Source organism: Bos grunniens, chromosome 27 (genome assembly GCF_055505025.1).
Source record: "Bos grunniens cultivar Pamir isolate PY7600 chromosome 27, Bosgru_T2T1.0, whole genome shotgun sequence".
Taxonomy (NCBI): Eukaryota; Metazoa; Chordata; class Mammalia; order Artiodactyla; family Bovidae; genus Bos; species Bos grunniens.
This window is the reverse complement of record NC_141191.1, coordinates 9,670,243-9,693,382: the sequence shown is the minus strand read 5'-3', so window position 1 is coordinate 9,693,382 and position 23,140 is coordinate 9,670,243. Positions and strand designations below refer to the sequence as shown.

Below are 23,140 nucleotides of genomic sequence, written 5' to 3'. Positions count from 1 at the left end.
TATAGTTATGCAGCCATATAAAACTATAAAAATAAAACAAAGTTTTGTTTTAAATTATTTCCTTTATTATTCAACCTTTTTTTTTTTTCATTATCATCCCTTAAGGATCCTTTTATAGACGTTTTTTCCTAATTACCTACCCCATGAAATTTTAATGCCACAGACATATTTACATCTCTTTATATATCTTAAATATGTCTGGCCTTTATACATTAAAGAGGAAATATAAAGGTTTGTTTTTTTATTCAGTATAGGATTAAAAAGGACAAAATAAAAATTTTATAGTGAAAAGTTAAAAAACAATGTAAAATCTGTTAATACTGAATATAACTTTATAACTATGTGCTGGGAAACATATAAAGTAATACATTTACTTATAAATGGTAATATATCAAATTACATATGGAAAGTAGCAACTGATATAAATGTACAATACAAATAAAAATTTTCAAACATGTAAAATAATAATTTTCCAGCAAAAGTAAAATATTTTTAAAAATAAGTTTTAAAAAATTTTTTGAGAAATTAATTTTTTTGAACTTCTGCTTTCTATGAGAAAACAATAATAACCTGTATAACTACCAGATACTCACGTAGAGGGTGTCAACAATGTTTCTTCTTGGCATCTGACATGCTAATGTTTTGATTAACTTTTGTAGAATTAACTAATAAATGTAAACTCTTTAATTCTCAAAGCTCAGGTTTCACACAAAACAGATCAAGCAGAAGCCACAGAGCAGCCCACAGGGTACCGCTCAGTGTATGACTTTGAGATAAGGTCAAGAGGAATTCTTTCAGTTACAGCCATTTACTCACTGTACTTTTGTAGTCTTATTTTGTATACACTTTAGATATGTTACCCATGCCAAGGCTTGTGTGGTAGCCAATAAAACCTAATAGAAATTAAATAATAAGGAATGAGACTTTGTTGGTTTTGGAGAGCCAGAAACCGTTATCAGATCCAAGATTCCTCCTCCTCAATACCTAATTTTTACCCTCTTACAGATGATATTTTTCTCATTATGAATGCATGTCTTATTACGTGTGGTGCACTTAAATACTTTTTTCCTATTGTTCTCTCTTTTTTTTAATGTTGGTCTCAACCTATTATAAGTTGTGACCCACAATTTAACTGGAAAACTACCACAGTGATCATGGATATATGATGAATACATAACTATGTTTTGAAATCATTACCTTTGTTAACAAGAGTTAAGAGGAACCACCACCACAATGGCTAAAAGAAAAAGGCAGAGAAAACTAAGTGTTTGAGTTGATGTAGTACAATGGGAATCACAGATAAATATGTAAAATTGTGCAACTGCTTTGTAAAATATATTGGCTGATGCTTATGAGCTTAAATACACACTTACAATATGATTAATAACTTCCCCTTCTAGGTATTTACCCAAGAGAACTATAAACATATTTCCATATCATAACTTGTAGACAAATGTTCATATAAGCTCTGTAACCAATAACTGGGAACAAACCAATATCAATCAAAGGTGAATGAACAAACAAATTGCATTATATCCATAAAGTAGAATATTACTGAGCAGTCTAAAAAGAATGACCTGTGGATGCACATAACAACATAAACCAATCTCAAAAACATTCAATTGGGTGAAAGAAGCTAGGCTAAAAAAAATGCATACTATAGGATTCATTTTACATGAAACCCTAGAAAAAATGAATATAATCTAGACTCAGAGGAAGGAATATCGTTGTTTAGTCACTAAGTCATGTCCAACTCTTTGCAACCCACGGCCTGCAGCCTACCAGGCTCCTCTGTCCATGGGATTTCCCAGGCAAGAATACTGGAGCAGGTTGCCATTTCTTTCTCCAGGGGATCTTTCTAGGGATCAAACCCACGTCTCCTGCATTGGCAGGCAGATTCTTTACCACTGAGCCACCAGGGAAACCCTAATGAGAGTTACACAGGTGTATAAATTTGGGAAAAGGCCATGAATTTAAAATAGGAGCTATGTAGGCATTTTATTGTGGGCAAATTATTCCTCAGTAAAATTGATTCTTTCTAATGCCAAATGAAAAAGACCCTTTCATTAACTATAATTTTTAAATTAGTGGTAGATGTCTTCAAACCTTTCTGGTGACACTTTAAGTCAAGATTATATGATTCCTTCCAGGGAGGGCTTCCCAGCATTCCTTTCTACAGAGACTGAAATTTCGCTCAGATGCAACAATGTCCTGTTTCTGCTCCACCCTGGCTCCCACCCACCACTGCCAGCAAGATAACAAGTCTTGTCTTTCCTAAATGTTTGGTGTTACATTTACATTACTATGATGTTAACTAAGTAGCAGATTTTTTTTTACATTATCTGTGAACAAGTATAACTAATTAAAAGAATCTTTTGCAAAATGAGTCATTCATAATATAATTATGGAGTCTCTGGAATGGACAAAGAATGTTTCTTCTGGGTACTGTGAGAGAAGGACAAAGATGAGCTTGACTGCCTCTAACCTCTGAGCATTCAGAGTCAAAGGGCAATGCATGTTACATTGATAATTTTTTAATTTTACCAAATGTTACCATGCACCATGTATCTGCCACCCATGGCCCATGCTCCTAACTCCTGACACCAGGTGGCTGCCATGATGGCAGACACCAAAGAAGAGGGTGCTTCCTGCAGGTGGCTTCCTGGTTTGAAAATTCATTCTCTGCTCACTAGCTCTCTGAGTTTTGCTAAGTTCTAAAAACTTTTGTGACAGATTTTCCTCACTTTTAAAATTAAATTGAAATGTTCATATAGCACAACATTTATGATCAAATCCTCACAATCTATTCAACAACATGATACTATATTGCATGTTAATCTAAGATTATAATAGCATAGCATACTAAAATAACAGTGATGATAATGATGACAGATCTACTTCATAGATGTGTAGTGATGTTTATAATCAGTATTTGCATTAAATATTAGCCCAATTCCTGACATACAGTAAGCATTCAATAAACACTGGCTTCTATTTTTACTAACATTTTACAAGTGGAAAAATCGAGTCTGGGAAATGTTAATTTGCATATACAAAGCTAAACAGCTTTAAAAGAAGTGCCAGAGAGAGATAAAAAGCCAAGTGTCTCTTTTTCTTACCTCTATGCTTTCCTCAATAGTGTGCATCATTTCTAGTATTTACGAAAAGATCTCAAGTCTCAATATCAGCAGCACCAAAAAATATCATAAGTTCCACAGGTAGAAGAGATTATCTCTAACAGAAATGGTTAAATATCAATATTTATATTGATGTTTTCATATTCTCTTTTTTCCAATTATTTCCTCTTCTATTTTCCTTCAGGTTGAATTCCATGTATTTCTAGGGTCCCTTTAATGATAGACACTCTCTTTTAATGGAGGGAGCCATTTATGATTAAAAAGTGATACCCTAGATTTTTCTACTCAGTGTTTATTCATTTATGAATATTTATGTTGAGTCTTCTATGTGCATAGCATTGTGCTCGGAAATGTAGGATATTTTTAATGGATTATATAATTTCTCAACTAAAGTAACTCATGTACTAGAGTGCAAATAAAGACATATATATCTAGTATAAGAAGCATATAATACACTATGCTCTGCTTCATTCAGTCATTTAATGAAAAAGTTATTGTGTGCCTTCTAGGTACCACTGTAGTGCTAGGCTATGGAGAGAGAAAGAAAGAACGGCCTGGTGGCAATATAGTAGGTGGATCAGAGAAGCAAAACAGGAGTTGGAAAAAGTGGAGAGGAAGCTTCTGAAAAAATCCAAGAGAGAAATCATGAGTGGGAACCAAGACAGTAGAAATGGGTGTGGAAAGATATTTTAAGAAATATAAGAAATCGTGTGACTTGGGGACTGTGTCGGGGATGACAAAGTTGAGGATGAAACTGCATGGATGATATTCAAAAAGGTAATACCTGTTTACAGGTAACAGTAAAAACCATGATCTTTGACTCCTTTCTGGGGAGTATGGAGTGGGAACTCTGTGTTAATGGACCCTTTACAGTTATGGCCATCTGTGCTTCAGAAATAAGTCAGTAAAGTGCATGTATAAGGACGTTTCCTGTAGGATTGTTTAGAAACCCAAAATCTGGAAGAAACCCCAATGGCTACCAACAGGAAATTAATAAGTAATAGTGTACCCACTTGTGGACTAATAAAGATAATGGAGCAAATTTTATGAAGTGACATATAAAGATGTCCATAATAGATTGTTTAATGGAAAAAGGAAATTTCAGAATGGTCTGAAAGGCTTTATCCCATTTTCTCATCAACTAAAACTGTATGTGATCATACAAATGTATTTGCCTTAAAAAAAATGAATCTGAAATTATATAAAACCATTAGAATTGGACAGCACCAGTGGGTGGGAGTAGTTTGAGAGGGAATGTTTGCATTTTATTTTATGTATTCTTATATCATCTTAATGCTTTTTCATAAGCATCACTGATTCTGTAATACACAGGTAAGAAAAGAGATGATCCCTTCCGTGTACCACTTATTGTTAACCTGTCTCTCCACAGGTGCCAGGCTGCAAACAAGACTTGCCCCGCAGATTACATTTGGAATAACCACGTCTGCAGATGCCTGGCTCAGCATGATTTTATTTTTTCCCCCAGTGCTGGAGATGGTAAGCCAAATGACGCTTTAAGACTAAATGCCAAGGGTCTCTCTGTTGATTAACAAATACCTAATATTAAAATCACACATACAATATTCATCCTCAAGCTTTGAAATAAGTCACTACAAAATAGGACACTTTCTGCTTCACTTTCTGCTTCTGGTATTGTTTTGAACTTCTCTGTAAAGGAAGCTACCTGTGGAAAGGAAGACACTTCTAAGTGCTCTTCATTGTTTCACTCCACACCCAGAACCGAGTAAGGGATAGTAAAGCTGTCCTGACTGTGTTTGTCTAGACTCTGCAGACGGATTCCATGACATCTGTGGGCCCAACAAGGAGCTGGATGAAGAGACCTGTCAATGCGTCTGCAAAGGGGGACTTCAGGCTTCCAGCTGTGGACCCCACAAGGAACTAGACAGAGACTCATGCCAGTGTGTCTGTAAAAACAAACTTTTCCCCAGCTCATGTGGGGCCAACAGAGAATTTGATGAAAACACATGCCAGTGCATATGTAAAAAAACCTGCCCAAGAAATCAGCCCTTAAACCCTGGAAAATGTGCCTGTGAATGTACAGAAAATCCACAGAAATGCTTCTTAAAAGGAAAGAAGTTTCAGCATCAAACATGCAGGTAAGAAACCTTCATAAAGAGTATTAATTTATCTTATATTGGGGATAGTTTTCTCAATTCAAAGCAATTTTCTCAGCCAAAATACTGGTTTGTTAGAATGGGACCATTTAAGTTCTGTAAGATGAATTATGATATTTTGTAAACAATGCTAAATTTGGGGGAGACTGTTTGCTCCTGAAAAAGCAAGATGAGATCCCTGGAAACCAAAATGAGATCCAAGCTCAGACTGCACTAAGTCCTTGTCCCAGAGGCTAAGAGAGCAGCTCGCAACAGGAGTTAGATGACAGATGCATAGGACAGTCATTTCTGGAGCATCTTCAACATACACCCAGGCAGCACACACCTACCCCCACCAAAAATGACAGTGCAGTCAGATGTAATTTTGGACAAATGTTCTAAGTGCAGAAAATGTTGTGCGAAGTTCACAAAGGACAGGATAATACCATTTACTGTGGAATTGTATCTAGAAATGAAAATAGTAAGGCTAAGTATTTAATGAGAATTAGAGAAATATATTAACATATTGTTAAAGGTTACTCAAGGCATTCCTTAAACCTGATTTGGCTTCCTTCATCACAGAAAAAAAAAAAAAAGAGTCTCCTGGACTCAGACCCTTTCAGTGTTCATCCCTGACCTTCTTCCTCTGATCCAAGAATAAGCCAGCTCTAGGTGTTTGACACAGCCTCCCACTTTGCTTCAGCATCGCTCCACCAATCACACCCCTTCTCTTCCACACCTTTAATGTCCTCAACTCTGTAGTTTTCTCCCTCCAATTTAAAAACGTTCTCAAATTTCTTTATTGGCATCTTACTGCAATGTTGAACTTTCTTCAGCAACTAGCTCTGTCCTTGTCTTCTGAGTTGCTCCATGATGGGTCATTTTGCACTTATCTGTTCACCTCTTTCATCTCTTGTATTCACCCAGCTGTAATCCTGTTATGCCCTGAGGACTCCATGATTCAGCTTTGTTTAAGGTTTCAGTAGCCCCTTCATGGTCAGATTTCACAAACAATCCGGTCTTACTGCAGTTTCTCTTTGGGCTTTCTGTTTGGGCCGAGAGAACGCTGTGCTTTCCTGATGGTCCTTTTAGTCTTCTCTCCACCTGTTCTCCGTCACCATCACTGGGTTCTCTTCTTCCACCAACTCTTTGCAGATGGTGATAACCCCCACAGGACTTAACACTTACCTTCCATTATTTACAATATAGTGTCTATACGAATGTTAATCGTTACTTTTGTCTTCAGTAAACAGTGTCCTTCTTTTGATTCTCAAGAGCTTGTGTTACCGTTTCAGTTCATCTTTCTGATGATCCAGCCACACTAACATGTTAGCTACTGCATGAGGAGACTTCCATGAACCTAGGTATCTCTTCTTCCACTACCATTTCAGAAAACCTTATAGGAATCCTTATGTTTCCTCTTTAGAGCATTTTTTAGCAATGATATTCCAATTTTACTTGCATATCCTATTCTAATTACCAAAAGGATATACCAAAACTATAGAAAAATATAGATACTAAATCTTTTTAAAGATCATTAAATCATTTTGCACATTGAATCCAAGTGAACCCAGTTTACAGTGAAAAGCCTGAAATTTTTGTTTACATAAAACTAACCAGTTACTATATTTTTCTACACAGTTCTTACATTAACTTAGAAAAAACGTCCCTATCATTGTATTTCTCCTCACAGAATACATTGTTTCTTAATGGCTTTCTATTTACTGAATTTCTTTCTATGTTCATTTTTCTAAGCATGTAATTCTAGATTTTATGCATATACTGAAACAAAAAAAAGATAGTTTGATATTTTGAAAAAATACATACTCCTCACTTTCTCATCATATTTATTCTAAAAGTGTAGTGGGCAGAGTACCTATTCTGTGATTCATTACCTTAGTCAGCAACTTTCATTGATTACTGAAAATCATATCTTTTTAGTAAAGGATTACCAGTATTCCTATACTAATGCATTTGTGTTTAGAAATGAAAGTAAATAAATAAAATTTTAACTAGATATGCTTTCAGGAGCAAAAGAAATGATATTTCAAAACCCTCTTTGTAGTTTTTCTGTGGTACATTTCTGATTTCCAGGTGCCCTTGCATTTTTCTCCATGGTACATTATGTATACTCATCCCTCAGAAAGTCCTTCAAAGATGTTCTGTTCACAGGAGCAACAGGGCTGTGGATGTTATTGACTGCTGAGTCATTTGTCCTTTCACCACCGCTAGAAACTGGACATTGAGGGTGGGGGGAGAGGAACCTCCCCCACAGTGAATACTGTCCCTCCCTGCCCCTTCTCCCAGCCCACACTGCTTTTGCATGGCGTCCAGGTGGACGAGGGAGGCTGGCCACCCTTGTGCAGCAGCCAGCTGCCAGCCCAAGTTAAGAGTAAGGGTGGGGCCCTCCTGTGGACCACAGCCCTGCCAGAATGGCTGGGTTTAATCTCCCTGAAGTCTGGGTTCTGAAGTCCCAGATTCTTGAGAATTCTGCCACGCTTATGTGATCATGCTAAATCGGCAGACCGTAAATACTCACTTTCAAAATGTCTGTTTTATGTTACTTTCAACTACAAAGCACAGACACTTCAAAAGAATGAGTGCTAACAACACCCCATTCTTCCATTTGTTACCTCTGCAAGCAAGACTTTTTTTTTAGGCTTTTTCCATCCCTCTTAAATTTGGAAATTCCAGGCACAAACTTTAGCAATTTATAAACTGGACAACCGTTTTATGATAAAATGAGTAACTTTGTTCCAGTCTGAAACTTAGAAAAACACGAACGTGCGTTTGTAGTATAACAAATTCATCTCGTGGTCTTTAACAGAAGTCTGTCCTTCTTTGTTCCTCTAGTTGTTACAGACGACCATGTACAAATCGAGTCAAGCATTGTGAACAGGGACTTTCATTTAGTGAAGAAGTATGTCGCTGTGTCCCTTCATATTGGAAAAGACCACATGTGAACTAAGATTGTATCTTTTCTAGTTCGTCATTGTTCTTTCATGGGAAACCATGCTGCCATGTTAGAACTATGAACACAGAGACTTTGTGGACCGGGTAACAAAGACAAAAGTCAGTTTCCTGAACCACGTGGAGAATGTTACAGAAATGGACTGGAGCTCATCTGCAAAAGACCTCTTTAAAAGACTGGTTTTCTGCCAATGACCAAAAGCTGAGGTTTTCTCTTGTGATTGTTTTTTAAAAAGAATAATGACTATATAATTTATTTCCACTAAAAATATTGTTTCTGCATTCATTTTTATAGCAATAACAACTGGTAAAGCTCACTGTGATCAATATTTTTATATCATGCAAAATATGTTTAAAATAAAATGAAAACTGTATTATAAGCTGTAAGTTGAATCTGTTACCATCTTATGCTATCAGCAAAACCTGATATTGTGAAAAGTCATCTCCCCCTGTCCTCCCTGGTTTTTTTTTGTCTCTGGGTATCAGATTATGATTGCTGAGAAAAAGTATGTTCCTATAAAAGAAAGTTTAAGATAGATAGCAGTTGCTATTACATTTTATTTTTAATCTCAATATATTTAATGAGTATAAATGTTTTAGCACATGGTACTTTTGAATTTATAGCCAAATGAATCAACAGAAAACATATCATCTTATTAGATAGTCTGCTTAGCATGGTTATATCACTGAAAGTTATTCAGTGCCCCAGGAGCATTCAGACTTAACCTGGTATAATAGCTATCACTATGTATTAATATTAAAATGGCTTTAAAATATTTTACTCAAAAATAATCTTTTCCAAATATTTAATTCCTTGTGACTAGCTAAATACTTTTTATAAGCTGAAGTGCTTCTATCCAACACATATAAGTTGGAAGTGACATTTAAATGCTCATATGTTAAAAAGCAACAGTCACACAGAGTACTTATTTCATTTTTTTTAAAGGCAACACACTAAGATATTTTTTTCTGAGAACAAATATTTGCTTACATAAATACAACCACATAAGTGGTTTGCTTGTTGAAAGAGAATTGATTATTCGCTTGTATGACATGGTTCCTAGCAAAAATAAAAAACCACATAACTACTAGCAAATACATAAAAATAAGTAGTCCTAAAAGGAGAAAAAAGAATCTATAGAGTTATGTAAACATAAAAATAAGTCTTTTAAAACTTGCAAATATAATACAATGAAAAGGTATAGGTGAGTACTCAGTACAATAAAAACATTAGTATCTATATGTTTTGCTACAAAATAATTTATTTTTTATAATACTTTATTAAAATGTTGATGTCCTAAATATATTGAAACACTATTTTCAATACTGACTTTTAAAACACTATTATATCCAAAATTTATTGAATTACATGTACATATTCTGGACAACTCTAACATCTCGTTCATGAAGTCAAATCTTTTTTTTATCTATTGGGAAGAAAAGGCAGTCTTCTGAAATTCTCTTATATATTTATGGATCATCTTTATATTTTTTAAGTAAAGATGGATCTGGAGCCTGTAGACAGAAAATACGTGCTCTGTACATCTGTGAAGCAGCTAAGATGTAGGTAATTTTCAAAGTTGAGAACAGCAACCAAACTAATAATAATAGTAAAACAAAAGTAAAATATAAGTAAATTTGACAACAGCTATAGTTTTATCAAAACTTCCCCAAGAGAACAAATTCAGGGGTCATTACCAAAAGGAAATATGGAACCACAATAAATAACATCCTTCCCCCTGAAAGGGAGCCACAGCCCTTGGTGCATAACATGGTCACTGTCTATACAATTCATCCGAGATTCAGTTTCAATAATTTTTCATCACATTTCAGCCAAGAATATAAGCCAACATGATACAATCTGTTATGTTGATGTGGTATTCATCATTTTTAGTCCTGATATATTTAAATATGTTAATTTATTTAGCTAATTTAAAAAAAAACAAAAAACCTAAGTTTCCAATGAATCCCTTGAAGCCATGGAGAGAATCTTAGAATCTGATATAATGACCCTTACAAGGTATCAGTTTAAAAAAATCTAAACTATGTGTTGACAATTAGTTCCTCAGAATATATGAGTATGTCAAAAAAAAAAAATCACTAGACCAAAATATAAAGTATAAGGCATGCCAGAAAAAATAACATTTAATTTGTCCCTGGAGGTGTAATAATTTTGATGAAAAGCAAAAACAACATCAACAAAGCAATACTTAGCCAGAGATTCTTGCAAACAATTTTATGTAGACCATAAAAATCTCACTTCCTTACATTATAATAATTGAGATTTTGTGGTGGTGGTTAAGTGGACTAGAGATCAAGCTAAACAGTCATTTAAAATATTAATATTAACAAACAGGATTCAGTAAGAAGCTAAAATATACAGTGAAGATGTTCATAAATTCTACAAGAGTCTCCAACTACCAATCAGTCAACTCTTAAGAATAAAGATGAGTGAACACTGGAAGCTTGAAGCAACAAATACTATATCCAAATCTTGGAAAGTTTATAAACAGAACTTCATGTCTAGAAACCTACACTGTATGCTGCTGCTGCTGCTGCTAAGTCACTTCAGTCATGTCCGAGTCTGTGCGACCCCATAGACTGCAGCCCACCAGGCTCCCCCATCCCTGGGATTCTCCAGGCAAGAACACTGGAGTGGGTGCCATTTCCTTCTCCAATGCATGAAAGTGAAAAGTGAAAGTGAAGTCGCTCAGTCGTGTCCGACTCTTCATGACCCCGTGGACTGCAGCCTACCAGGCTCCTCCGTCCATGGGGTTTTCCAGGCAAGAGTACTGGAGTGGGGTGCTATTACCTTCTCTGTAACACTGTATATGCTCTGTTTAAAAGACTCAAGGAACAAAGTATTTTGGTGAGCAGTTATAAGATTTAGCTTCCACATATTTTTTTTTTTTTAGAAGGAGGTTTTGACCTTTTGACATTTGCTAACTTCCTGGGGGAAACAGATTCCATTATTAGGATTTCTAAAAATCAACTCTGCCCTCCACTTCCACACTGCTCAAAGCAGAAGTGAGCATTAGTGGTGAGCCCTGTGTGCACTTCTTTCAGAGAAGGGAGAACATCACTCACTGACCACACAGTCCAGGCTTCCTCCAGGGGTACCCTGCTCAGCAGGAATTTTACTCAGTGAAGGAGAGAGAAGAAGCAGATTCAACAGGTGAGGGAGGTCATATCTCAGCACTTGTTTTGGTATTTTGTTAAGGTTTACACATCTCCTTAAGTAATCAAATTTCTATATTCGCCTTCCCAGGAAATGCTGGGGCAAAGCACTGAACCAAGCTCCCTTGACTCCACTTCATCTGCAATTCTGTGCCATCCCCCAAGGTCTGAGCTCCCAATAGCAGGCTTTTCAAAGGATGCTTTTTAGTGATTTTACCTTTAGAACAGAGTATAACATAAAAATAGTATTTCCCTTCACTGCAGTAGAAGAGTGTGTTGATGTGTCTGATTTTTTAGATGAACTGTAGAAAGTTGTGAATAAATGCAATGTTTGTATCCTAAAGAAGCATAGAGTCCACCCAGAGAACTGCTTAGGAAAGTCCATGGCACATATGTTATAAAGTAAGTACTGCTCTATCTGTTTGTGTTTGAATTTTTAAGATATTGGCTATTTTGTAGGCAGAGAATAGCTATCTGTTAACTTATAGACATGTACTAATAGGTGGAGTTTGATGGTTTGAAACAAAAAAAAAAGTTTCACATGCTCTTTTTTCTTCATTCTATAGCCAACAACCCATTGCTTAAAAAAAAAAAAAAAAGTCATAACAGAAAGAGGACTGGACTGGGAATTGTGAGCCAGGTTTTTAATCCTGATTTTCTGCTTTGTCCTTGAGCAAATCACCAAAATCTGAGTCTCAGTTTCTTAATCTGTGAAAGTAGTAAGTTGAATGAAATTGTGCATTATGTCCAACTCTAGGGTTACAGACACTGTACTAAGCTACCTTCAGAGGGGAGGTAAAAAGAACAACTTTTAAGAACTTCAGGGAAGCACCACGCCTGTGATTAGTGAGACAACCATTTCTTTCAACTCAAAACATTTACAGTTGCCTCTGTAGACAGTCCATGGGCAGCACCAAGTGTTTTGACTTCTGGACTTACGAACATGTAGATGCCAGATCCTGACGCTACAGGCCCAGTTCCTAATCAAATCCTATCATCAGAATCCCAGATGGAAACACTGTCAGAAGTCAGTTTCACTTCAACAGCCTTGCCTGGATGAAATACAGTATGTGTGCCTCTGACTGAGGTTTGGAAGCAGTGCACAGGAAATCTCAATTTTTGCTTTCTTGTGAAAGTTGCTTGGTTTTGTTTTGGGTTTGTTTGGTTTTTTTGTTTGTTTGTTTTTGAGATATTTACTTTTCCAACAGTTGAAAGAAAATTTCCAGAGTCTCCATGTGTGATCCCCTTTGATATGAAGAAATCAGGAAATGCGACGCTTTAAGTTGTCTAAAGTAGTTGTAATTTAAGAATTAGAATTATAGTATAAAAGATAGATTTTCATTTACAATTTCTGACATGAAACATTTCAAACAATCACATGAGAATTTTGTTGTGATTTTGTTAATGATTAATAGTTACTCTTAGTGAGGGCACTAATCAGAGGAATGGGGCTTCCCTGAAGTTTTTTAATTAAAAAAAAAAAACTTAAAATACATTTGGCTGGAAATAACTTCCATCTCTGTTTATGGGCATGGATGCTGAAAGTCACATCATTCACCAGCGATCATATCATGACGAATTTGCTTTCAAGAAGACAGTGAAGAAACAGAAAGAATCTCTTCATCTCTGGATTTAAAGCAGATGGTTTTGCACTTAATGTCCTATCACATGAGAATTCCATCATGATTGTTTCGTAACAAGTTACATGACAGGTTTGTGCTGTGTGAGGAAATGACAAGCTCTGTGACCCCTGTCTCATGAGAGTAGGCAGTGACAGAGCTAGCAGGAAAGAGAATTTTACTTCATCTGTACCACGTGGTAAGGACCCACATCTCCTGTGCTGGGGGTACCCAGAGCTTCAAGGAGCTGAGGAGGTCCTAGAGGTTGCAGAGTTCTCTTGAGTCCATGTGAAAGCACAGGGCAAGTGACCATTAGTGTACCGGTTTTCTCACTTCTACGGTAGCAATCAGTGTGTGCTCCACAAAGTCGTAGGCTGGACACCAGACCCCCAGGCCTCATTGCACAGAGCAACTCTGCTTCTATCTGTTTTATGTCAAGACACTTGGGAATTTTAATTTTTATAAAAGTCCTTGCAAATTCTTCCTTCAAATTACTGCTCTGAAATATGACATTTACCTTATTGAATTACTTTAACAACTTCTTGCTCTCTGCAAAAGACATCACCTTCCAGAGGAGCAGCTGTGGCCAAAGTTTTGGTCAAAACCCTGTAGCTCTGAAAACCCTCTTCAACCAACAGATTGCTGACACCAAGAAAGGTCACTGTGCTCTTATCAGGAGAGGAAAAGAGTTCGCAACTCCCATGCAAAGTGCCCCAGCTTGAATAAAGCTTACAAGAGAGAATTTATGAGAAAAACTGGGTAGGCTTTCATTCAGGCTTTTAAAATAATTACACCTATTGGACAGCCTTTGACCAAAGGTAGGCTGGAGCATCCCCGGGTTGGATTTATAATCAATGCCCCCCTCCACGCACACACCTTCAACTGTGAGGCATTATTCTTTGCCCAGGTCCACATGCTTGATTCTCTCTTACCTTATGAAGAGTTGTTGTACCAACGACTTTGAATCTGTAAACAAAAATATGGAGCATCCCTCATCTGACATGCTCAATTTTTGTCAGAAGGTTGGTATGAACTCAGCTCATTTTTTACACTTTGCCCTCTCTTAATCTGGTCAGCTGCCATAACAGAATACCACAGGCTGGGTGGCTTAAATGACAGAAAGTTATTTCTCACCATTCTGGAGGCTAGAAGTCCAAGATCAAGGGGCCAGCAGAGTTGGTTCTGATGCAATCTCTCTCCCTAGCTCCTCACTGCCACCATGTGTCGTCACTGTATTCCTATGTGGTCTTTCCTCGAGGCACCTGTGGAAGGAATGAACTCTCTGGTCTCTTCATATAAGGACACCAAACCAAGCAGATCAGCACTCCAGCCTTAGGATCTCATTTAACCCCGATTTCCTCCCTAACAGCCCTATTTTCTGATGTAATCACATTGGGGCTTAGGATTTTGACATAGGAATTTGAAGGGGACACAGTGCAGTCCATAGCAGCCTCTCTTGCAAATTTTAATTGGCAAGAAAAAGTTGGATGTGAATCAAACATTTTGACACCAAAGAAATTTATTTCAAGGCAGATAGAGTGCCTTAACAGTGTTGGGAGCTGGTGTGAGAGCAAAGGAGATCGGCAGAGAAAATAACTAATTCAAGAACCCTCAAGCTACACCTAAAACTCAACCTGAGAGAGTTTGTGAAAAATAGCCTACCTAACTGAGGTGTCGGAGAAGGCAATGGCACCCCACTCCAGTACTCTTGCCTGGAAAATCCCATGGATGGAGGAGCCTGGTAGGCTGCAGTCCATGGGGTCGCAAAGAGTCAGACACGACTTTCACTTTTCACTTTCATGCATTGGAGAAGGAAATGGCAACCCACTCCGGTGTTCTTGCCTGGAGAATCCCAGAGATGGGGGAGCCTGGTCGGCTGCCATCTGTGGGGTCATACAGAGTCGGACACGACTGAAGCGATTTAGCAGCAGCAGCAGCAACTGAGGTGTAAGTAAAAATAATGAAATCAGCTGGATTTTGCTCCCAACTTGGGTCTTAAATTCACCTGCCTCTGGAGTTGATAACATCAAGATACCTTGTACTGTAATGGGTTTGTTCTGAACAACTGTGTGCTGCTTTCAGAAATCACCATGCATCCTTAATTTGTCAGATGAAATCTGGAGGTAACTGTGACAAATCCAGAAAAGGTGTTTCCAAACAAGACACAAGCTGATTTCAAGACAATCGTGATTTCAAGGGGACATTCCTTCATTCCTTGGTTCCAGCTGATGGAAAAATCATCAGATATGTTTGTGTTTAGAATAGCACAGTAAGCCCTCAATAAGTAATTTATATAGTCTTTGGTAGTTTTCAATGTCAAATTCTCTTTTTAACCAGTATTAAAATATCCAAGACTTCAACCTTATTTTATTTTTTTTCTAATTTTATTTTATTTTTAAACTTTACATAATTGTATTAGTTTTGCCAAATATCAAAATGAATCCATCACAGGTATACATGTGTTCCCCATCCCGAACCCTCCTCCCTCCTCCCTCCCCCTCCTCCCTCAACCTTATTTTAAAATCACAGCAAAGTTCTGAGAGAGCAAAAACTTGACAGAATGTCAGGATTCAGCCAAGCATAAACTTTTGGGATCTGAATTTATCACGACTTGTGACTGTGACAAAAGAATGTTGTAATACAGAATTCAATCATATATCTTGTCAAATTAGGTTATTAAACTTTGTACTTTAAATATATCAATTCCAACCCTTCACTCTTTAACATGTAAAAGAGTTTACTGGAGGCTAGCTTTGAGAGATCAAGATAAATGTTCTGAGAAATGGTCATTTTTAATTTTAAAATGTGGGAGTTTTTGTAAAACATACAGATAGAAAGAAAAAGGAAACAAATGAGAAGAAATAATTCAAAGTCATCTGAATATTAATGACATTACATTGGAAATAAATTTTATACTCAAATGTCTACTTGATTAAGCATTTCCTGTATCATTGAGATAGGAATTTCCTTCATTTTTAATAAAATGCACTTTCGTGAAAGGAGAATGAAAAAACTGGCTTGAAACTCAACATTAAAAAACTAAGATCATGACATCCAGTCATATCACTTCATGGCAAACAGAAGGGGAAAAATGAAAGCAGTTACAGAGATTTTATTTTCTTGGGCTCCAAAGTCACTGCAGACCATGACTGCAGACATGAAATTAAAAGTTGTCTGCTCCTTGGAAGAAAAGCTATGACAAACCTAGACAGCATGTTAAAAAGCAGAGACATCACTTTGCCAACAAAGGTCCATATAGTCAAAGCTATGGTTTCCTTGTTAGTCATGTACAGATATGAGAATCGGACCATAAAGAAGGCTGAGCACCAAAGAATCAGATGCTTTCGAATTGTAGTGCTGGAGAAGACTCTTGAGAGTCCCTTGGACTACAAAGAGATCAAACCAGCCAATCCTAAAGGAAATCAACCCTGAAGGGCTAAAGCTGAAGCTCCAATTCTTTGGCTACCTGCTGCAAAGAGTTGACTCACTGGAAAAGACCCTGATGCTGGGACAGATTGAAGGCAAAAGGAGAAGGGGGAAGCAGAGGATGAGGTGGTTGGATGGCGTCATCAATTCAACGGTCATGAAACTGAGCAAACTCTGGATGATAGTGGGGGACAGAGGAACACGGAGTGTTCAGGGGGTCACAAACAGTTGCTGCTGCTGCTGCTGCTGCTGCTGCTAAGTCGCTTCAGTCGTGTCCGACTCTGTATGACCCCATAGAAGGCCTCCTACCAGGCTCCTCTGTCCCTGGGATTCTCCAGGCAAGAACACTGGAGTGGGTTGCCATTTCCTTCTCCAATGCATGAAAGTGAAAAAATAAAGTGAAGTCGCTCAGTCGTGTCTGACTCTTAGCAACCTCATGGACTGCAGCCTACCAGGCTCCTCCATCCATGGGATTTTCCAGGCAAGAGTACTGGAGTGGGGTGCCATTGCCTTCTCCCACAATAGTTAGACATGACATGGTGACTGAACAACAACAATCTTAGTCATAAACCTTAGAAATTCAGTTTAAATCAGCACTTCTCAAACATTAACTAGAGAATTCTTACTGCATTGTTAAAGGGAACATGCTCTGGAAAATGTCACTGAGAAATGCATAAAATTCCTGTCCTTTAAACTGAACAAAGGAGGCAAAAATGTGTCCTTAATATATAACTTGCTTATAAGATTGAATGTAGCTATTAAACAGTTGTTGGAGAAAAAAATACCAAAACTCAGAAATAACTATATTGGGAGTTCTCATCCATTTCTAGCAGATTGGAATTTTTTTTTTTTTACTTTTTCTTTCCTCAAAAGAAAATAAATTTATAGAGATCTATAGAAATCCTAAGTACCTCTTCTAAAAGATGAACAACAGAAGTCTCAATCAAGGTTGTTGAAAGCATAGTTTGTTGAAAAGGGTGAAAGGTTAAAGTGTAGAATTATGAGAGTTTGGAGGAAGGGAGGTAATAATTTTAAAATAAAACTATAAAAATCACCAGACCAAAAAGAGTGTGTGATATATAATTTTACCAGAGGGATGGTATGGGGAGGGAGCTGGGAGGGGGGGTTCAGGATGGGTAACACGTGTACACCCGTGGTGGATGCATGTTGATGTATGGCAAAACCAATACAATATTGTAAAGTAAAAAAAAATAATAATTTTTTTAAAAAGTTAAGATTAAAAAAAAAATACCAATAGGCAAATTAAAAGGTAAAAATGTGCTCAGTCACTTCAGTCCTGTCTGACTCTATGCGACCCCATGGACCATGGCCCGCCAGGCAGCTCTGTCCATGGGATTCTCCAGGCAAGAATACTGGAGTGGGTTGCCATTTCCTTCTCCGGTGATAAAAGGTAAAATAGGACTCTGCTGCTGCTGCTGCTGCGTCGCTTCAGTCGTGTCCGACTCTGTATGACCCCATAGACGGCAGCCCACCAGGCTCCCCCGTCCCTGGGATTCTCCAGGCAAGAACACTGGAATGGGTTGCCATTTCCTTCTCCAATGCATGAAAGTGAAAAAATAAAGTGAAGTCGTTCAGTCGTGTCTGACTCCTAGTGACTCCAGGGACTGCAGCCCACCAGGCCCTTCCGTCCATGGGATTTTCCAGGCAAGAGTACTGGAGTGGGGTGCCATTGCCTTCTCCTACTATAATATTAATAAAAATATAGATAATCCTCCATGTATTCAATACTGCAAATCTTCAGAAAACCTAAATGTTATCAATAAGATTCAACTTTTGGATGATACTTTTATTTTACTGTAGCCAGTAAAATGTAGCCATGTGTGTAAACTGTTCTAGTCTGCACACATCAGGGAACTAAGCTGGACTTGAAATAAAACACTCATCTAAAAAATTTTGATTAGACAACCACAAAAACTTGCAGATAATATTTCAGTTTGAAGGTGGCTGGGTAATGGTGAGGTGGGATATACTTTCCTATGTTAACAAATAATTTCTCTGTGACAATCCTCTTCAGTCTTCATCAATTTTTATCAGGTTCCTCTACTTATCAAATTGTATGAACTTTTAAAGAGTTATTTAAATTTTGATGTTTCTACTTGTTCACGTATATCTCTCCTTGTTTGCTGTTGGACTGGTCATGGAGTTTATGTTGTCTCTCTGTCCAAAAATATTATGGAGTCTAACCACTTTTTCTATCTGCTCTTTTCATGTCATTTATGTTAAGCCTCCTTCCCTTTACAGTAGTCAGAAGATTTTTCACGATTATGAAGATGATGGAGAAAATGGTATCACTAAGGAACATCTACAACAATGAACCTGGGACATGAACTAGGTCATTACTTCTCAGAGAGGGGAAACTTGCTACAGGCAAGTCTAACTTCAAGTCTCTTTTCCTTCCATGGTTTTACAAGGAAGGCATTTGACTGCTCTGGTCAAGCAATCAGATGCTTCTTTGAGTTGTAATCCCAATGATAATTTCATTGAACCTCCTTTGTTCCTAAGATATAAAATTCCTAGAGTTGTAGAATATCTGTATAAGGAAATAAAACTATTCAAAGGAGAAAAACAACTTACAAATAAATTTGCCAGAGAATCTGTGACATAAAATGTTAATTATTTCATGTTAGAAAAAAGAATGTCCTATAAAAAACTAAATGGTTCCTTAATGGTAGAATTTGCAAAATTTAACTTTTTAAGTCATCAAAAACTTATTTTACTGTATGGCTTAATTTAACTTTTGCCCCAATAATTTAGTCAATTGCCCTACTGATATTTTTGAATAATTATTTCCTCATGTGGAGTGAATGAGTGTGTGTGTATGTGTTCTTATTCTATGTATCAATTATGTGGGTTTTTTTTGGGGGGGGGGGATGCAGCATGTGGGATCCTAGTTCCCCGACCAGGGATGGAACCCAACCCAACCGCCTGCATTGGAAGCACAGTGTCTTAACCACTGGATTGCCCGGGAAGTCCTTGTATTATTTTCTTATGTACTGTTGGTTGCTTCCAAGGCTGTCTACTTTTTTACCCACTTATTTTTTATTCTTTCATCAGTGCTGTGAAATTTTAGCCTGAAACATTTTTAATCTCTGTTAGGTACAACAATTGGAGAAGGCAGTGGCAGCCCACTCCAGTATTCTTGCCTGGAAAATCCCATGGACAGAGGAGCCTGGTAGGCTGCAGTACATGGGGTAGCTAAGAGTCGGACACGACTGATCAACTTCACTTTCACTTTTCACTTTCATGCATTGGAGAAGGAAATGGCAACCCACTCCAGTGTTCTTGCCTGGAGAATCCCAATGACGGGGGAGCCTGGTGGGCTGCCATCTCTGGGGTTGCACAGAGTCAGACACGACTAAAGCAACTTAGCAGCAGCAGCAGCAGCAGGTACAACAATGTTTCTTCTTTCTCTTCTTTTGCCTAATTTTCTTAGCTCCTGAAAACCACAGGGATTCTGTCTCCTAAGACATACTATTAGTCATCCCACAACCTCCCTGACTGGCATTTCCTGGAAATTATAATCTCAGAAGGATGTATGAAGGTGGAGCAAGGGGAGAATATTGGCCTACTCACTTCAAAATTAGCATCAAGACAGAAGAGGAGAGTTACCTGGTGCCTTAGCAACCTCTCAAACTAACTGTCACTCTATGGAGGAATTACAGCATGACTTTCTATTTTATTTAGGTCCACCTGCCTGTGTTATCTCAGAAGGTGAAAGACTGGGCCGATCACCAGCTTTTTAAAAAAATCGAACTATTCAACCCTCTAGTTGGGGTAACTTCTCCCCAGACACTGCCTATCATGTGTCGTTCATTAGTGGTCTTCATAGGAACTTGATTACAAAGTTGAGAAGAGTGATGGACTCCAAGAGGACAGGTGACATTTAAACCCCAAGTCCCACTGCCTCTTCAGACCATGTTTACGGAACACGATTATTGGAGGAAGTCACATCTTACAATCTGTCCTCTTGTCATGCTGAGGATGAGCACACTTGAACTTGGAGATGGCCTTACAACTTCTGAATGGGAGGGACACTCAGAGATGGTTGCAGGACCAGAACCCGCACTTGTCATCACCAATCAGGTAATAGTCAAGGAATCCTTGTGAACACATTTTCTCCTAAGAAATGTGTAAGATTACTTCTTCCTCTCTAATGGCATTTTGGGTTGTCGATCTTTAGATAAATATATAAAATCTTTATGCTTAAGCAAAAAACAATTTGGGTGGGAGGAGAATTAGAGTGAGAAAAATGGCACCCTCTGGATGAATTGGGCTTCCCTGGTGGCTCATCTGGTAAAGAATCCTTCTGCAATTCAGGAGACCTGGGTTCAATCCCTGCATTGAGAATATCCCCTGGAGAAGGGAAAGGCTACCCACTCCATGGAGAATTCAAACACTGACCCTATGGGGTCACAAAGAATCAGACACGACTGAGCAAATTTCACTTCACTGGATGAAAATGTTAACAGAATCTCAACGGAGACTTTTTTGTCAAATTATACACCCTCCCTGGCATTAACTTTAGCAATAGGTATGGAATTCATGAGGTGCTTAATTTTTATTGTACAAATTAAAGACATTAAATAGGAAGTTTTTTAGATTCTGCCTGTGGTGTAATTTGTGCCTCAAGGTTGAAATCTATTGGAAGGAAAGATTTGACCACAGTTAATCATAACTCACAGTTGGTGGTTGGCTAACCTACAAAGTTAAAATGAGGATAATTAAGTATAATATAATCGTGCCTTAAATATAATTTCTTTTTTTTTTATGCATGTACATGGATTCACTAGGCTTTTGGTGTAAAAACAAGAGCTTGTCTTTGGAGTTGGATATCAGTTTTATATACAAATCCTTAAATGCTTTGTATGTTTGGCAGTTTTTATTTCATTAAAAGAATTGAGAAAGTCAATTGCAAAGCAATCTGAAAAAAAAATTCTTTTGGTACATTTGCCCTAAACATTGACCGTTGTTGGCATTCCCAGACCTAAACGGACACATTGTTTTTTTACTGACTCTCCTTGGCTGAGCCTTTCCAAAGCATTCAGTTTTTTTTAATAATTCATAACAATTTTTCCCTATATTATGGTTTTTAATTGGAAACACTGAATAAACATTCATTCATTTCATGGAGTAATTCACCATAAGGAGATGACCAAGTTTAGATCATATAATTACATAAACTTGAGAAAAGCCATTCCCTTTATAACTAAAATAGACACTTGTGTGATTAAAAGATTTTGAACTATGGACTGTGAAGCTTCAAATAATTACTCTTTCAGTCTTCAAAAAGATTGCCCCTAAGGAAATACAAACAAGAACATCAAGTCAAGCACCTGTAAGCAGAGAACATAAAACTAACATTTTAAATTTGAAAGTGCTAGTGGTCTTTCTGTATTTTCTCATTTTATATCTTTCTGGTGACTTCTAGTGCCCGGAGCATGCTCTGGATTAACATGTTTACTTTCTCTCAAACCTCTAGTTCCCAAGTCTTTTATGTCCTGCACCCTACTCTCTCACCTCAACTCCTAAGTGGCAGCTCTAAGCTTATCAAACCTAGGAGACTACAAAATAAAGTGCCTGCTTAAAAGCTGAGTGATGCCTGTAAAAAGCTAATGCTACCCAGGATAAAAAATAATAAAGGAACAGGAATGTAACCTCTGACCTCTCTGAACCAGGAAATGGTTTTTCCAGTAACAATGAATATACCTTTTCCAAACAGAGGTCAAATAAGTTCTAAGTAACAGAGTAAATTTAAAACACTATACATGGTAGACTGACATGTGTTTTTCTTCACATAATGTTATAAACAATGGTCATATTTGAAAGGAAGAAACTTAGCACAAATCACCTCAAATTTTAATTTTCTCTCCTGCCCGCCTGTCTTCCTCTTTTTTCATTTTCACCTTCTGAGAAAACTTCAGAAGCAGCCACCTCAGAGTGCATCCATTTGCTGGGGCGCCATTGCTTAAAGTAGTCTTAAGCTTGATTTCAAAGACAAGCTTGATTTCAGATATAATTTTTAATAAATCTCTAATCATTATTTTATTTTTCTGCTTGTCCTGTAAACTGAAATATTCAAAGGTTAATTTTTCAATTAACAAATATTTAGTACATTTTGCCAATTTTTCCTTTATACCAAAGGAATGTGATTATTCATTCTGTCTGTAAGTTTATTGCAGATGAAATGTCATTTCAATATTTCAGACAGCACCTTTTCCATCTTGTGTCCTGTCAGGCCCAGCAAGGATATTTCCAGACTGTCAATCCTCACATTTTTCTGGCTGACTTTGTTCTTTCCTGTGTGCAGTCTGACCAAGCCTCCTTTTCTAGAATAACTTTCAGCCCCCGTGGTCTCATGAGCTTCGGTGTCACAAAGGTCTATTTATATTTATATTAAACCGGACATGTCCATGTAACTGCATATTCTCTGTAATGTTTTCTCCATAGCCAAGAAAACTCAATAAGTTAACTTTTGAGATAATATCTAAGATGAAAATCTCAGCTGTTTGACTAAAGGATGGATTTCATTGAAATGTTTCACATTTTCAGTACATTGCTTGATAGAGCTATTGCATGTAACAGATTCTGATTTAGCTAGAAATGAAATTCTCACAACTGAATATCAGCTCAAGCCACAGAAAAGAATATAAGAAAGTTCAACTACTGGAAAAAGAGA

The 23,140-nt window shown here is 37.3% G+C and overlaps 1 protein-coding gene across 3 annotated transcripts in view; it reads left to right on the top strand.

Annotated features, from left to right (window-relative positions):
• VEGFC (vascular endothelial growth factor C) overlaps positions 1 to 8,595 on the top strand; it is an 84,692-nt gene extending 76,097 nt beyond the window's left edge. For all 3 annotated transcript variants that reach the window (XM_086381057.1, XM_086381059.1, XM_086381058.1), the window contains exons 5-7: positions 4,528 to 4,634; positions 4,921 to 5,254; positions 8,105 to 8,595. In XM_086381057.1, coding sequence (XP_086237183.1) covers positions 4,528 to 4,634; positions 4,921 to 5,254; positions 8,105 to 8,219 — 556 coding nt within the window. In that variant the 3' untranslated portion in view covers positions 8,220 to 8,595. The remainder of the gene's footprint in view (positions 1 to 4,527; positions 4,635 to 4,920; positions 5,255 to 8,104) is intronic.
• Positions 8,596 to 23,140: the final 14,545 nt, after the last annotated feature.